The 13,477-nt window shown below is 35.6% G+C and overlaps 1 protein-coding gene across 2 annotated transcripts in view; it reads right to left on the reverse strand.

Moving 5' to 3' along the window:
• Positions 1 to 4,165: 4,165 nt before the first annotated feature.
• The window catches only part of NDUFS1 (NADH dehydrogenase (ubiquinone) Fe-S protein 1, 75kDa (NADH-coenzyme Q reductase)), a 30,243-nt gene continuing 20,931 nt past the window's right edge, over positions 4,166 to 13,477 (reverse strand). For both annotated transcript variants that reach the window (XM_010861035.1, XM_010861034.1), the window contains exons 14-19: positions 13,315 to 13,475; positions 9,806 to 9,960; positions 8,120 to 8,295; positions 7,314 to 7,448; positions 7,140 to 7,212; positions 4,166 to 5,963 (exon numbers count right to left, since the gene is read on the reverse strand). In XM_010861035.1, coding sequence (XP_010859337.1) covers positions 5,872 to 5,963; positions 7,140 to 7,212; positions 7,314 to 7,448; positions 8,120 to 8,295; positions 9,806 to 9,960; positions 13,315 to 13,475 — 792 coding nt within the window. In that variant the 3' untranslated portion in view covers positions 4,166 to 5,871. The remainder of the gene's footprint in view (positions 5,964 to 7,139; positions 7,213 to 7,313; positions 7,449 to 8,119; positions 8,296 to 9,805; positions 9,961 to 13,314; positions 13,476 to 13,477) is intronic.

A 13,477-nucleotide genomic window follows, 5' to 3' on the forward strand; every position in this document is an offset into this window, starting at 1 on the left:
GGTGTTCTTTGGAAGGAATGATGCTAAAGCTGAAACTCCAGTACTTTGCCCACCTCATGCAGAGTTGACTCATTGGAAAAGACTCTGATGCTGGGAGGGATTGGGGGCAGGAGGAGAAGGGGACGACAGAGGATGAGATGGCTGGATGGCATCACTGACTCGATGGACGTGAGTCTGAGTGAATTCCGGGAGTTGGTGATGGATAGGGAGGCCTGGAATGCTGCAATTCATGGGGTCGCAAAGAGTCAGACACGACTGAGCAATTGAACTGAACTGAGGTCTAGATGGCCACAAGTCAGTTATTAGATTTGGGTCACCCTAGGCTTTGCCTCGGAGAAGGCAATGGCACCCCACTCCAGTAGTCTTGCCTGGAAAATCCCATCAACGGAGGAGCCTGGTGGGCTGCAGTCCATGGGGTCACTAAGAGTCAGACACGACTGAGTGACTTCACTTTCACTTTCAAGCATTGGAGAAGGAAATGGCAACCCATTTGTGTTCTTGCCTGGAGAATCCCAGGGACAGGGGAGACTGGTGGGCTGCGGTCTATGGGGTCGCACAGAGTCGGACACGACTAAAGCGACTTAGCAGCAGCAGCAGCTGCAGGTTTTGCCTAGATGTAATCATTGTGTACTAGCTATTTTTTTTTTTTCTTAACATTCATTTATTTGGCTGTGTTGACTCTCATGGGCTCTTTAGCACATGGTCTTAGGTGCCCCACAGCATGTGGGGTCTTAGTTCCCCAACCAGGGATAGAACCCAAGTCCCCTGCGTTGCAAGGTGGATTCTATTAACTACCACGGAAATCCCTGTACTATTTCTACATAACAAAATAACATAAAATTTAATGGTTCAAAACAACAACTATTTATTAGCTCATAATTTCTGTGTCAGGAATCCAGAAATGTATGGGGTTGCAATTAAACTGTTGGCTAGGGCTGCAGTCATCTCAATTGGCAGCCAAGATTCGGCTCACTTACAAATGGTGGCTGGAAGTCCTCTTCCTTACCACACGAGATCTCTCTGTAGGCTAAGTATCCTCCAACATGGCAGGTAGTGATCTGAGAGGGAGAGAATCAGAGCAAACCCCAGACCGAAATTGCAGATTAAGTTTAAAAAAAAAAACACAAAACCTAATCTCAGCACAAACATCCCTACTCATTAGAAGTGAATCAGGAAGTCTGGCCCACACTCAAGGAGAGATGACGACAAAGGGGAGGGAATCCCAGGAGGCAGGGATCAGTGGGGCCGTCTTAGAGGCTGCCAAGCACACAGAGAATGCATACAATTTTGTATCCTATTTTTAGCTTTCATCAACTTAAGTTTTGTTTTGCCATTCTTCATTTATATGTTTTTAAAAATAATAAAAGCAATATATTCTTATTGTCAAAATCTTCAAATATTCAAGTGATAAAACTGTACTGTCTTCTTTTTTTGCCATATGGCATGCAGGCTTAGTTCCCTGACCAGGGATCAAACTTGCAACCCCTGTAGTGGAAGCACAGAGTCTTAACCATTGAACCATCAGGGAAGTCCTGACAATCCTTTTCTTTAAGCTGTTTCCTCAGACTAGTTCAACTACCCTGAGGTAGTTGCATCTAAGATACTTTTCACACATAATAAACATGTATGTATGCTCACAATACATACAGTAAAAAAATATATATGTCTCTTGTACGTATAGTACTTATTACACCTCACACAGAGGATACTCTGCAAATGCTAAATAAATGTTGGAGCTGAATTGAGATGTCATTGAACCAGGAATCAGAGGGCTGGTTCAAATCGCAAAACCTCTAATTTACCCTTATTCTTTGGCCTCCAATTCCATAATTATCAAACACACGTGTAATGCTAGATTTTTTCCTATAGTCCTTTCCAGATTTGAAAATACATGTCTAAGAAGGAAATGGCTCAGAAGTAAACAAATCCATCTGCAACACGGAAGACCCTGGTTAATCCCTGGGTAGGGAAGATACCCTATAGAAGGAAATGACAACCCACTCCAATATTCTTGCCTGGAGAATCCCATGGACAGAGGGTCCTTGAGGGCTGCAGTTCATGCTTCACTTTCACTTTCTTTCAAGAAAGAAACTGTTATTCATCTTATGATCTCTTTACAAACCAATTCAAGTTAAATATTATAATCACTAGTCCTAGACCATGCATTTCACCCTATTTTTCAATGCCCACAAATATTTTTCATTTTATTTTAAAAACTATACAGATGTCAAAGATTCTGAACATCAATCACAGTCTGAAGATCAGTTTCAGATAATTAAATCTTTAATATTTTTGATTTCAAAAAGTCTTTATCAAGGTTGATTTTTTTCATGAGTACTTGTTTCCAAAAGTTGGGTCACTCACAAACCTATGGTCTAGCTATAAGGTAGGATTAGCCTTACAAAATGTCCTAAAAAACTGTCATGCATATCATTTATTTCTGCTTGGACTCTTTCCCAGCCACACTGGGCCTTTGGTAACAGGCGTTTGTAATGATTTTGCTAGTGACATTTTAACAGTGGTCATGAATGACACTGTTAACATTTAAAACAAACCTTACCTCTTACCACTGTTTTGGTTGCTAAGTTGCCTCAGTTCTTCTCTCCTTGGGAACTTGAATCATGGTGGAGTTAATTTGTTTCAGTAACAATAAAGCTGACAGTTTATATTAGCCAAAGGCTTTGCCAGCAAAAAAATCCTCCTGTCCCCTTTTATGCACATCAATAGCTCTCACACTCCTCCTGTTCCCTTTCTATCAGCATATAGTTTTCCCTCTTCTGATAGCACTGCTTTATCTTTTTGCTTTCAGAGTAATCTCTTTTAAGGGTTAGAATTCAACAGATTCAGTAAGTCTTATTCTAACAAAAATTCCATCAAAATCTGCAGAATTCTGCATAATAAATTATAATCTTCACAACCTTGGTGGACAGTTTGTAGTAGCAGTATTCTGTTGACTGGATTGACCTTGGATAAGTCATTCAATTCTTTTGAATTAAATAGTTTTCTTTAGGAAAACAGAAGCTAGAGGTTATATTAGGCTTGGCTTTCCCTCACACTTGACAGAATTGAGTTTTTCTCTTGGTTCACTTAGAATGGGGACTTTAAGGACTCCCATGGATGGTTAGCTGCAACTTCCTGAAACTTAGCAAAATTTTGAACACAGCCTTTCCCTACGATGGTTCTCAGTTATTAACCACAGTGAACATTTACTATATGTCAAGAAATAGCCTAAGAAAGTTTTAGAGGCTTTCTAACTTAATCCTCATTACAACACTGTGAGGTTCAAAGTAGGTATAATCATTAGAATTTTTGTCATTTTACAGATGATGAAACAATCTTCCATTTTCCTAAGTAACATTTCCAAAGTTGAACAAGATCTATCTGACCTGGCAAGAAATGGTGTTTAAATAACTCAGCAACAAACAATAGTAAATTATTGCATACTGAGTATTATTAATGCTTTTTATTAATGTATTCATTATAATACAATTCACAATAAATTTGAGGGGCATTCTGTATGGAGTTAAGGCTTTTAAGATTTCTCCTGTGTATCTATTCTACTAATTGCCCATAACATTTTTTGAGGCAAAATGGAACAGTAAAAATATCTCTAGTTAAACATTCTTGCCTTTAGTCTTTAACTGGGTAAAAATGGGCAAGTAATTTGATATTTCTTGGGTCTTAAACCGATTGTCAGCATGGCTTTAACTAGACATAATGTACTTAAAGCTCTAATGGCACATATTAGTGGTCTTCTCTAAATGGTATTATTCCAGGGTCTTTCCAGATTGCCATCTTCACCTAAAAGGACTTGGCCTTGATTCTTTGCAGTTTTCTCATTGTTGACTCCCTCATTGCTTAGAATAAAATTCCATCAACAGTGTTATTCTTCTTATCTATATGTATTTTTCTTCTATCTGGATCCATTCTTCAGAAAGTCTTGCAACCATCTTCAATGTTTATGCTCATGATAACCTTAATATGGGCTCTTCCCTGGTGGCTCAGATGGTAAAGAATTTGCTTGCAAATGTGAGAGAGGGGAGAAGGGAATGCTACCCACTCCAGTATTCTTGCCTGGAGAATTCCACGGACAAAGGAGCCTGGCGGGCTATACAGTCCATGGGGTAGCAAAGAGATGGACACACTGAGTGACTAACACTTTCACTTTTCAACTTTAATATTTTGTATTAAGTGACTGATAGGTGCTCGTGGGACAGACTTTCATATTTACTTTATGCAAAACCAACAACTTTAATGAGTACTACTTAGCCCAGACAAAATATTCTTCATGAAACTACAAGTTCAACACATGCTGCCCAGATGGCAGCCCTAGGATCCCGGACCATCTTAGTCATATCACCATTTCTCCATCTGAATGCAACATTCCCTCACCAAGAATCGTACGAAGTCTATCACTGAAGAGTACTGTGTAAAATAAAAACCCAAAGTGTTTGCCCCTGTGAGGTCAGCAACAGACTACGGAGTAGAGAAGGTAGAGAGAGAAGGAGTTTGTATTAAATTCAAAGTCTTTTAGTAAGAAGTTATATTTCAGGCAACTGAGAATTTAAAACGAAGTACACAACTTTATGACTGAAATGAATAAAATAATTCTGAAAAGGCTGTTATGGGTGACAAATTCTGAGCAATTTTTGAAGATGACAAACTATATTCTAAAAATTTTACCTTTTCTCATATCAGTAAAATTGCGACCTATAGTTGGGCTAATAAATCTCTGGTGAAAGCAAAAAGGAATAAAGATTATAAAACAAATGATTCTGAACATAAGATTTCAAAAAAAATTAATACAGCATTAGATCATCTCCTAGATTAATTGTAAGTTTTTTTACTTTTTTTTTTGGACAACTGAAAATTATGAAAGCTGTTAGTTTTGTCTTTTATTACTGGAGTAATTTAGTTGACTTAAATACTACAGATGGTGTTAATATAATAAATATGGAACATCAATGAAAACCTAAATATTTCTTGAGACCTCACTCATTCCAAGGGATGTGTGTGCTATCTATTATACAAAGAAGAAAAATCACATAAATCACCATGACATTATATTGTATAAACAGATGTAAGAAAAAACAGAAAAATGTGTTATCCATTAAGCTTCTCAATACCAATTATTGGAGGTAACAACCTATGGAATTTGTATTAATGAGAGGAAATTATGTCCAACACTTAAGAACAATGGGCTATGAATTTGAAGTCAGAGAACCAGGTTTGATTCTATGACTTTTTTGCTGTGGACTCAGGCAAACTATCCAGTATCTCTGGGCTTCAGTTTCTTCACTTGTAATATGAGATCTCACACGGATGTAACAAGGACAAAACGAGATGATGCATGTAAAACCAGACTGCTTAGGACACAGAAAATCCTGAATAATCATTAAGCTATTATTACTATGATTATTATTAGAGTTGTTCAAGATACATACCTGATGTGTGATTATATTATATATATTTTTTCTATTTACCCAGTTTGACAGAATACTTAAATCTTTTCTTTAGCACTAGGATAGAACAGGAGCAATGGAAGCTATTCTTATTTTATTCACTTTACAAGCATAAGTGAGCAATGAAGATAAAAAAATTTATATTTTAAGGACTTTCTTTTTTATGTCACAAAGATTATCAGTGCTTTTACATGAAAAGTCCTCTATATAATGTTTATTAAACTATTTAACATTTACATTCAACACATAATTGTTTTGAAACTTCAAAGTTCTCTGATAATTGCAATAGCATTTTCAAATAAAGCATGGTAGAACCTTAAATATTACATCAAGATTATTTTTGAAAGAGATACACCTTCAAGAGATCGTGCCAACATAACTGTCCATTAACTGGGCCATAGTAGATGTTTCAGCATATGGATGGTTCCTCTACTGCATGGGCACCCTCTGTAACAGCTTTGACACATTTAGCCATTGTCTGTGAGGCTCTGCTAATTGAATCTGAAAGATATCAAGAAAATGTGCATTCTGATAATATAACTTCAACAGAGGCACACAGTAAAACCTTCCTATTGCGCATATTCAGGAACAACAAACAACAAAAGGACTATAAAAGTCTATGTAACAATACATAAATATTGTAAAAATCAACTGATAAATTCAGAATATAAGCCCTGTAACAGCTAAATGGTTTTAATAAGTACTCATAGGAATGATTAAATAATTATATATAGCCATACAAAGGGCCAGTATGCAATCAGTAAGAATATTATAGAAAAGTGTTGAATTAACAACAGGAAAAGAATACATATATACATGGTTATGGAAAAAAAGGTTACAGAACAGTGTACTAAAATCCATAAAGCATACACTTTATGGGTGAATTTTATGGTATGTGAATTATATTTTGATAAAGCCATACAAATCCTCCCTCCCAGGGTAAATGAATAATCTCATTTATATTTAAATAAAAACATGTGTATATCCCTGGTTGATTGGCCAAAATGTTAAACATAGTTATTTCTGGGATGGTAGTGTTTTTACCTTGTTATGGTGGCCTTAGGTAAGTATTCTACAATGAACATAACTTTTACAATACAACTAAAAATCCTATTAAAAACAATCTTGGATACAAACTGTACCAAAAACTTAAAAATATCTATCTGCTTTTAGACAGAAAATTATTTTTAAATGTCTGTCAACTACCTCATAACCTAGATGTTCTATCATGTATTATAAAATCTGTAGGTTAGTCTGCATTCCTTAAGAATATTCTTAACAATTTATATCAGAAGCACTATTTAACATGTTTCACATTTTAGTGTTTTGATTCTTCTACTGTAATTCTCAGAAAAAACCTTCAGTTTTTTGTCACTCAGAAAATTATCCCCATATTGCTGTATAGTAATTCTACATATAATAGTAAAAGTTTATATTTAACATCTGCTAATTCTTACTGGATTTTCCAACTCTACTTACATTAGAAAAGAAATTAGAAAGAAAATAAATTAAGAGTAAAATCAGAATATATAGTTATATTAGTTCAATATTTGAAAAATCTTGTGAGATTAGACATATCAAATACTACCACTAGCAGGTGAGAATTGTAACACTAAATTAGGTGATGATATTCCTTCCCACCTTCCATTTATGGCAGCCATGCTAACAACTGCATACCTGTCATGTAGAAGTCTTTTATTGTTAGCTGAGGTGGAACAAGTGGATCAGCAAGAAGCTGTTGGTTCACTAGCTGCAAAAAAAGGAATAAGAGATCAGTAATAGTATTGAAAACTAGTACTGCTACACCAGAGGATACATTATTATGAAAACTGCAAATAGACAAGGTTTTACCTTGGAAAGCTCACTTGCTTGCTGGAAATAATTAGCTCCTTCAACATCATCATATCGAACAAGATTAGGAGAGACTTCTTCCAATCTGTTTCTCACTTGATCCAGAGTATCATATGGAAGAGTCATACCTGCAATCTATAACATAACAGGTTCCAAAGCATTAATACTTATAAATTTCAAATAATACATCATTGCAACTATGGTAAAATAAGGCAGTACTAGTATGAAAAATATACTGGTGTCCATTTGCATGTATATTAAGCAAGTGGGTGAGGAATATTAGAATATTCTTCTAATTCATAAGTAGCTGTCAACATATTAGTAATTTATTTTTAGAAAACAGAATGATTATGAAATAAATGCTTTGCTAATCTGAATATTTCAGCTAACCTGTTATTGCTCATATACAAGGTTTATGGACAACTATATTATTACTTTAAATCTCATATGATGCTTCTTTTTATAATAAGAGTTGAGTCTTTTTAGGCAAAAGACAAGTCAAAAATAAAAAACACCAATTTCAAATTCCCATTTTCTTTTTGTTTTTGGCCAAGTCACACAGCTTGTGGGATCTCAGTTCTCTGACCAGGGATTAAACCAGTGCCTTCGGCAGTGAAAGCGCAGAGTCCTAACCAATGGACCACCAGGAAATTCCCCAAACCCCTGTTTGGGGTTTCTCATGTTTCTCCTACAGATTGTTTAAATCATCTCTGCATTTCAGACTTGCGTCCCCCTTGACTCCGGAAATCATTCTGACAAGCTAACATGTCAAACATCCTACTAGCAGCATCACTAAGGACAAATACCTCAGAAAGGGCTCTTATAATTTTCCAGTCTTCTCTTGCCAAGCCGGGAGGCGTCACTGCTACTTTTGTCTGCTGAGCTCGGCCCTCGGTATTGACGTAAGTAGCAGACTTCTCTGTGTAAGCAGCGCCAGGGAGAATAACATCAGCTATAGGAGCTCCGACGTCGCCATGATGTCCTGTGAAAAAGATAGAAAATGGCAAACCACATTTTAGCACAAAACTGATTACATATTAAACATGAACACCGTAGATATCCTTTTAAAATTTCATTTTTATAAGTGTTAAAATTCCATTTTATGAAGTGTTTAAAAATTTATTGTTAAAAAATTAAAACAATACAGTATTGAGTATATGGAATAAAAATTAAAGCCCACTGGGTCCACAGTTAAACTCCCTTCTCCAAAAAAAGGTACTGTTAAAGCCCTTGGTATGTATCTTACCAGATCAATTTTTGCAAATACACAAATACATAATACCACACACACACACACATCTAATGGGCAACTAGGTGTATTATCTCACTTGATGGTTACAAAGCGGAAATGCTCAGATGTCTGCTACTGAGATTCGGTAAAGTAAACTGAAATGGTGCAGGAACAAGAAGTGTGTGACGGGGCATGACAGGAATACTACTAAAAAGAGCACGAAGAGAAGATTACAGAAAACAGTATGCTAAAGACTGTCACTCAGTAACTGAAGTGTTGGAAGAAAAAAGGAACTTTGGTTAAGTAAAAGAAAGCTATAGAACAATACATAAACTTTGATCTCATATACGTAATTTTATATACGTATAAAAATATGTATGAAGCATGCATATCTAAAATATCTCAATGATTATCCCTGGATAGAACTAGGACAGGATTTTAGTTTATGCATTTTGGTTTAAGTTTATCAAACAAAATATTACATAATGCTTTTTATGTGGCATGGCAATACAAAGCTTATTATAAATTAGTGTTGTTTCTGTATAAAACAAGGTTTCCCTGGTAGCTCAGCTGGTAAAGAATCCACCTGCAATGCAGGACACCCCAGTTCAATTCCTGGATTGGAAAGATCCTCAGTATTCTTGGGCTTCTCTGGTGGTTTAGGCGGTAAAGAATCCGCCTGCAATGCAGGAGACCTGGGTTCAATCCCAGGGTTGGGAAGATCTTCTGGAGGAGGGCATAGCAACCCACTACAGTACTCTTGTCTGGAGAATCCCCATGAACAGAGAAGCCTGGCGGGCTACAGTCCATGGGGTTGCAAAGAGTCAGACATGAATGAGCACGCATGCACAAAGTGCAAAATTTAACAAAGGACTCATGATTTTTTAATTTTTACAGTTTATATAAAAGTGCTAGCCCTTTAATATATAATCACACTAAATATTTGTTGAAAAATTGAATTTAATGCTATATAATATTTCATAATTTAAATTACTGTTACTGGGGGCATTAGCTTTCTTCCAATTCTTTGTTATTAAATAATGTAAGGTGATAATTCTTAATAGCAAAGCAACTATGTAAGTAACAAAGCCTATTTTAAAAAATATAAAATCTATAAAAATACATATTGTTTTGAAACTGGTGAGCGTATAGGGAAATTCTCAAATGGAAAATATTATTACACTAAATATACAGCCATGCAGTTTCTAATATACAAAATGTACTATCCTCTTCTGTTTCTAATGTCACAGATGCTACTAACCTTGATAAACAATGAAACAATCCTTTGGCAAATCCTGTCGAGTGATACAACCTCCATCCGCTCCCAGGAGAAACAGCATTTTAGGAGGATTCTTCCGAATTGCTTCCACCCCAGGCTTATAGCCAAGATCCAAAGCAGCTACTTGGCTTGCAATCCTGTAAAACAATTATGGGATTTCGGCATACTTGCTGTTTTCATTATAAAAAATTAAATGTGACTCTTGAATAATACCGAGTCTTTTTTTTTTCTGTTCGATGCTGTCAAAGATCTTCCCTCATTTTTTTTTACCCAGGTGAAATAAATGTCAGAATCAGAAAAAGCAGTCTTTTACTGTTTTAAGAATGCTAAACAAAGAAATAAGATGCTGAGGACACTGTTTCTTCAGGACATGATACTTAATGGAGTAATTCGGGAAACTATGCCAACCACATACTTGATTTTTATTCAATATAGCAAGACTTGATGAGTCAAAGACAGTCATTAGAGAAAAATTAGAAGACTTTGAAAACCTAAAAGGAAAATCTAAACACCACTCATAAAACTGTAATTCAGAGAAAACTATAATTAGTACACTGGTGTATGTCCTTAGGGAACTTTTTCAATGAATATATATTATTGTTATACAAGCAGATAGAAACCTTTTAAAGAAGTTTCAAGTAACTATACTTCGAACATTTGGGAGTTTTTGCTCTAGTTAGGTATTATCAATTTTCTTTATAGAAATAGTAGCCATTTTGAGAACCTACTATGAATAAAGCTAAACTTTACCTGTTAAGGGAGTAGGGCAGATCAAACAAACTCCCACTAGATGCTGCTTGCTCTGTAAAACTCTCTAATAGGACATCAAAAGAATAAAATACTTTAAGAATATTTAACAAAAGAAGCGTTAAGATTTATATGATGAAAATTACAAAATCCAAAGGAAATTAAAGACTGTAACAAATGGAAAGACACCCTATGTTCATGGATTGGAAGACTTAATGTTTTGAAGATGGCATTACTCCCCAAACTGATCTATAGGTTTAATGCAATCCCTATCAAAACTGACAGCTGAGTCCTCCGCAGAAACTGACGAACTGATCCTAAAAGTCACATGGAGTGCAAAGTGAAAGTGAAGTGAAAGTCGCTCAGTCGTGTCCGACTCTTTGCAACCCCATGGACTATACATTTCATGGAATTCTCCAGACGAGGATACTGGAGTGGGTAGCCTTTCCCTTCTCCAGGGGATCTTCCCAACTCAGGGATCAAACCCAGGTCTCCCGCATTGCAAGAAGATTCTTTACCAGCTGAGCCACAAGGGAAGTCCAATGCAATGCAATGGAAGGCAAAGGACCCTGAAAAACCAAGTCTATCTTAAAAATGAACAAAGTCAGAAAACTCAGACTTCCTCAATTCAATTTCAAAACTTAGCTCCTCTTGCCTCGCCACCTACACAGTATTTTTTTCTTAAACATCTCCCCTTCTGAGCATTGACGTCTCACAAAGATCTGAGCAGAGACTCACGCTAACTCATGACAGAGCCCACCTCGTCTTGGAAAACAAAGTGGGTAACATTAAGTTTGCCTCTGAGAGAATGATGAGTAAAAAAAAGAAACTACAGGCTGATTAAAAGATTCTTTAAGAATGAGAAATTATGCTTTACTATGAAATAAACTTACTGTAAGAAATTTTTAAAAGGTTTATAAATACTCTTCATGTTCTCAACAAGAATTAGAAGGTATGTCTTAACAAACTGCATTGAAACAAGCTGTTCTCATGAAAACGAAATCTTATATAAGAATGAAATGAAATTAAAAAACAAGTCTAATCAATTAAAAATTACAATGGCATTAGTGCTCTCCATAATCAAAGCTCACAAATGACAGAAGATAAATAAGAAATTCTCCCTAAACACAGGAAAAGTGAGAAAAATTATGAGAGAGAAGAGACAAAAGTCTGAAGGGCCAACCAGTGCAGAATAAATAGAAGCTTCTGCATGAGAGCAAACAACAGTGTAGAAGTAGACAAACTGGCTTTTTCTGAACTTACACGAAAATACAAAAACTTTCAATTTGAAAATGGAGAGTTCTATGATATCCCAGGCAAAGGTGATGTCAAACAAATGTCACTTAGTTATACCCCGGAATAATTTTTTTTTTTCTGACCAGGCTGTACTGCGGAGCATATGGGATCATAGTTTCCTGACAAAGGATTGAACCTGTGTTCCCTGCACTGGAAGCATGAAGTCTTAACCACTGGACTGCCAGGGAAGTCCCTCTAGGAATCCAAAGGGTGGGCAGGCAGACAAGAACACATACATACATAAAACCAAGTTCTCAGAGACAAAAAACCACACAACAAAACAGATTAGATGAGATCCTCTCTAAAATGTGAAAGGCAGGGTGAAAAGAATACTGAGTATTAAAGGAAAAAAATCTGTGATTTACGTATTTAGCCAAGTGGTCCTCGGTGAAAAGGAACCATAAAGACATCATTAGACACGCACAAATTTTTCTTAAAAAAGTTATTATGTTATTGTTTTTCAGACAAAAACAGAAACAAAAAATATTAATAAAGACATATGTTCAAAAGTGAATTAAAAATAAGAAAATAACTAGTCTCTTTTCTATTCTAAAAATTGTGGCTAGAAAGATCTGGAAGTGATCAATGCAAATAAACGATTTAAAAAATAGAAGTTTTAAAAAAATGTTTACATGATGACCTACGATGCCAAATTAATCTATAAAGAGGGGAAATGTAACACTGAAATGAATGTTTAAGAATGCATTTGAATACTTTTAAAATAAAAAAATTTTATTATCATGGAGTGTTTATTTTATTGTTGTTTAGTTGCCCAGTCATGTGCAACTCTTTGTGACCCCATAGATTCTCCGGGCAAAAATACTGGAGTAGATTGCCATTTCCTTTCTCTGGAGGAGGGGGTCTTCCCAACCCAGGGATCGAACCTGCACCTCTTGTTTGCACCTCCTGCACTGCAGGCAGATTCTTTACTACTGAGCAATGGGGGAAGCCCACTGAGTGTTTACCCTCAATCTTTAAACAAATCTGAAGATTCGAAAAGTAACACTTAAGGTAGAAAGAATTGTGTGAAATGGGAAACTCGTTCGCTAATGCAAAATTGGTACAATCTTTCTAAAATAAGTTGGAAATATGCATTAAAAACCTCAAAAATGTTTATCCTGTTCACTGCAATAGTTCTACTTTCAGAACAATTCTACTTTATATTTATAAAGAATTTATAATCACAGGAGGAAATTCTTGTTTCAATTTTTGAACCCAGTATATTAATATGATATAAATTTTCAAGATTTTTTCTAGCACTTACCACAATTTGGATATTTTAAATATTATTTATTATCTTGGGTTCTTCTCACACAAAATAAAAGTTGCTATTTCACATCTGCTACTGAGATGTCACTAAATATTAATTTGTTTTAAAAATAAATGTGACGGTGTACAGGAACACATATACACACAATTACAGATTACAAAACAACTATTTAACTTACCTATGAAGGATATTCATAACTTTCCAATCACCAGTAACACCACTACTTGTCCGAATCTTCTGAGCAATGTTGGAAACAGCTGCAAGAATTGCTGCACCATCATTTCTTTGGAGTGCAGAACTGCCTAAAACCACCATTGGTTTTTTAGCTTCCTGTAGGACCT

Source organism: Bison bison, unplaced genomic scaffold, assembly GCF_000754665.1.
Source record: "Bison bison bison isolate TAMUID 2011002044 unplaced genomic scaffold, Bison_UMD1.0 scf7180017864471, whole genome shotgun sequence".
Lineage (NCBI taxonomy): Eukaryota > Metazoa > Chordata > Mammalia > Artiodactyla > Bovidae > Bison > Bison bison.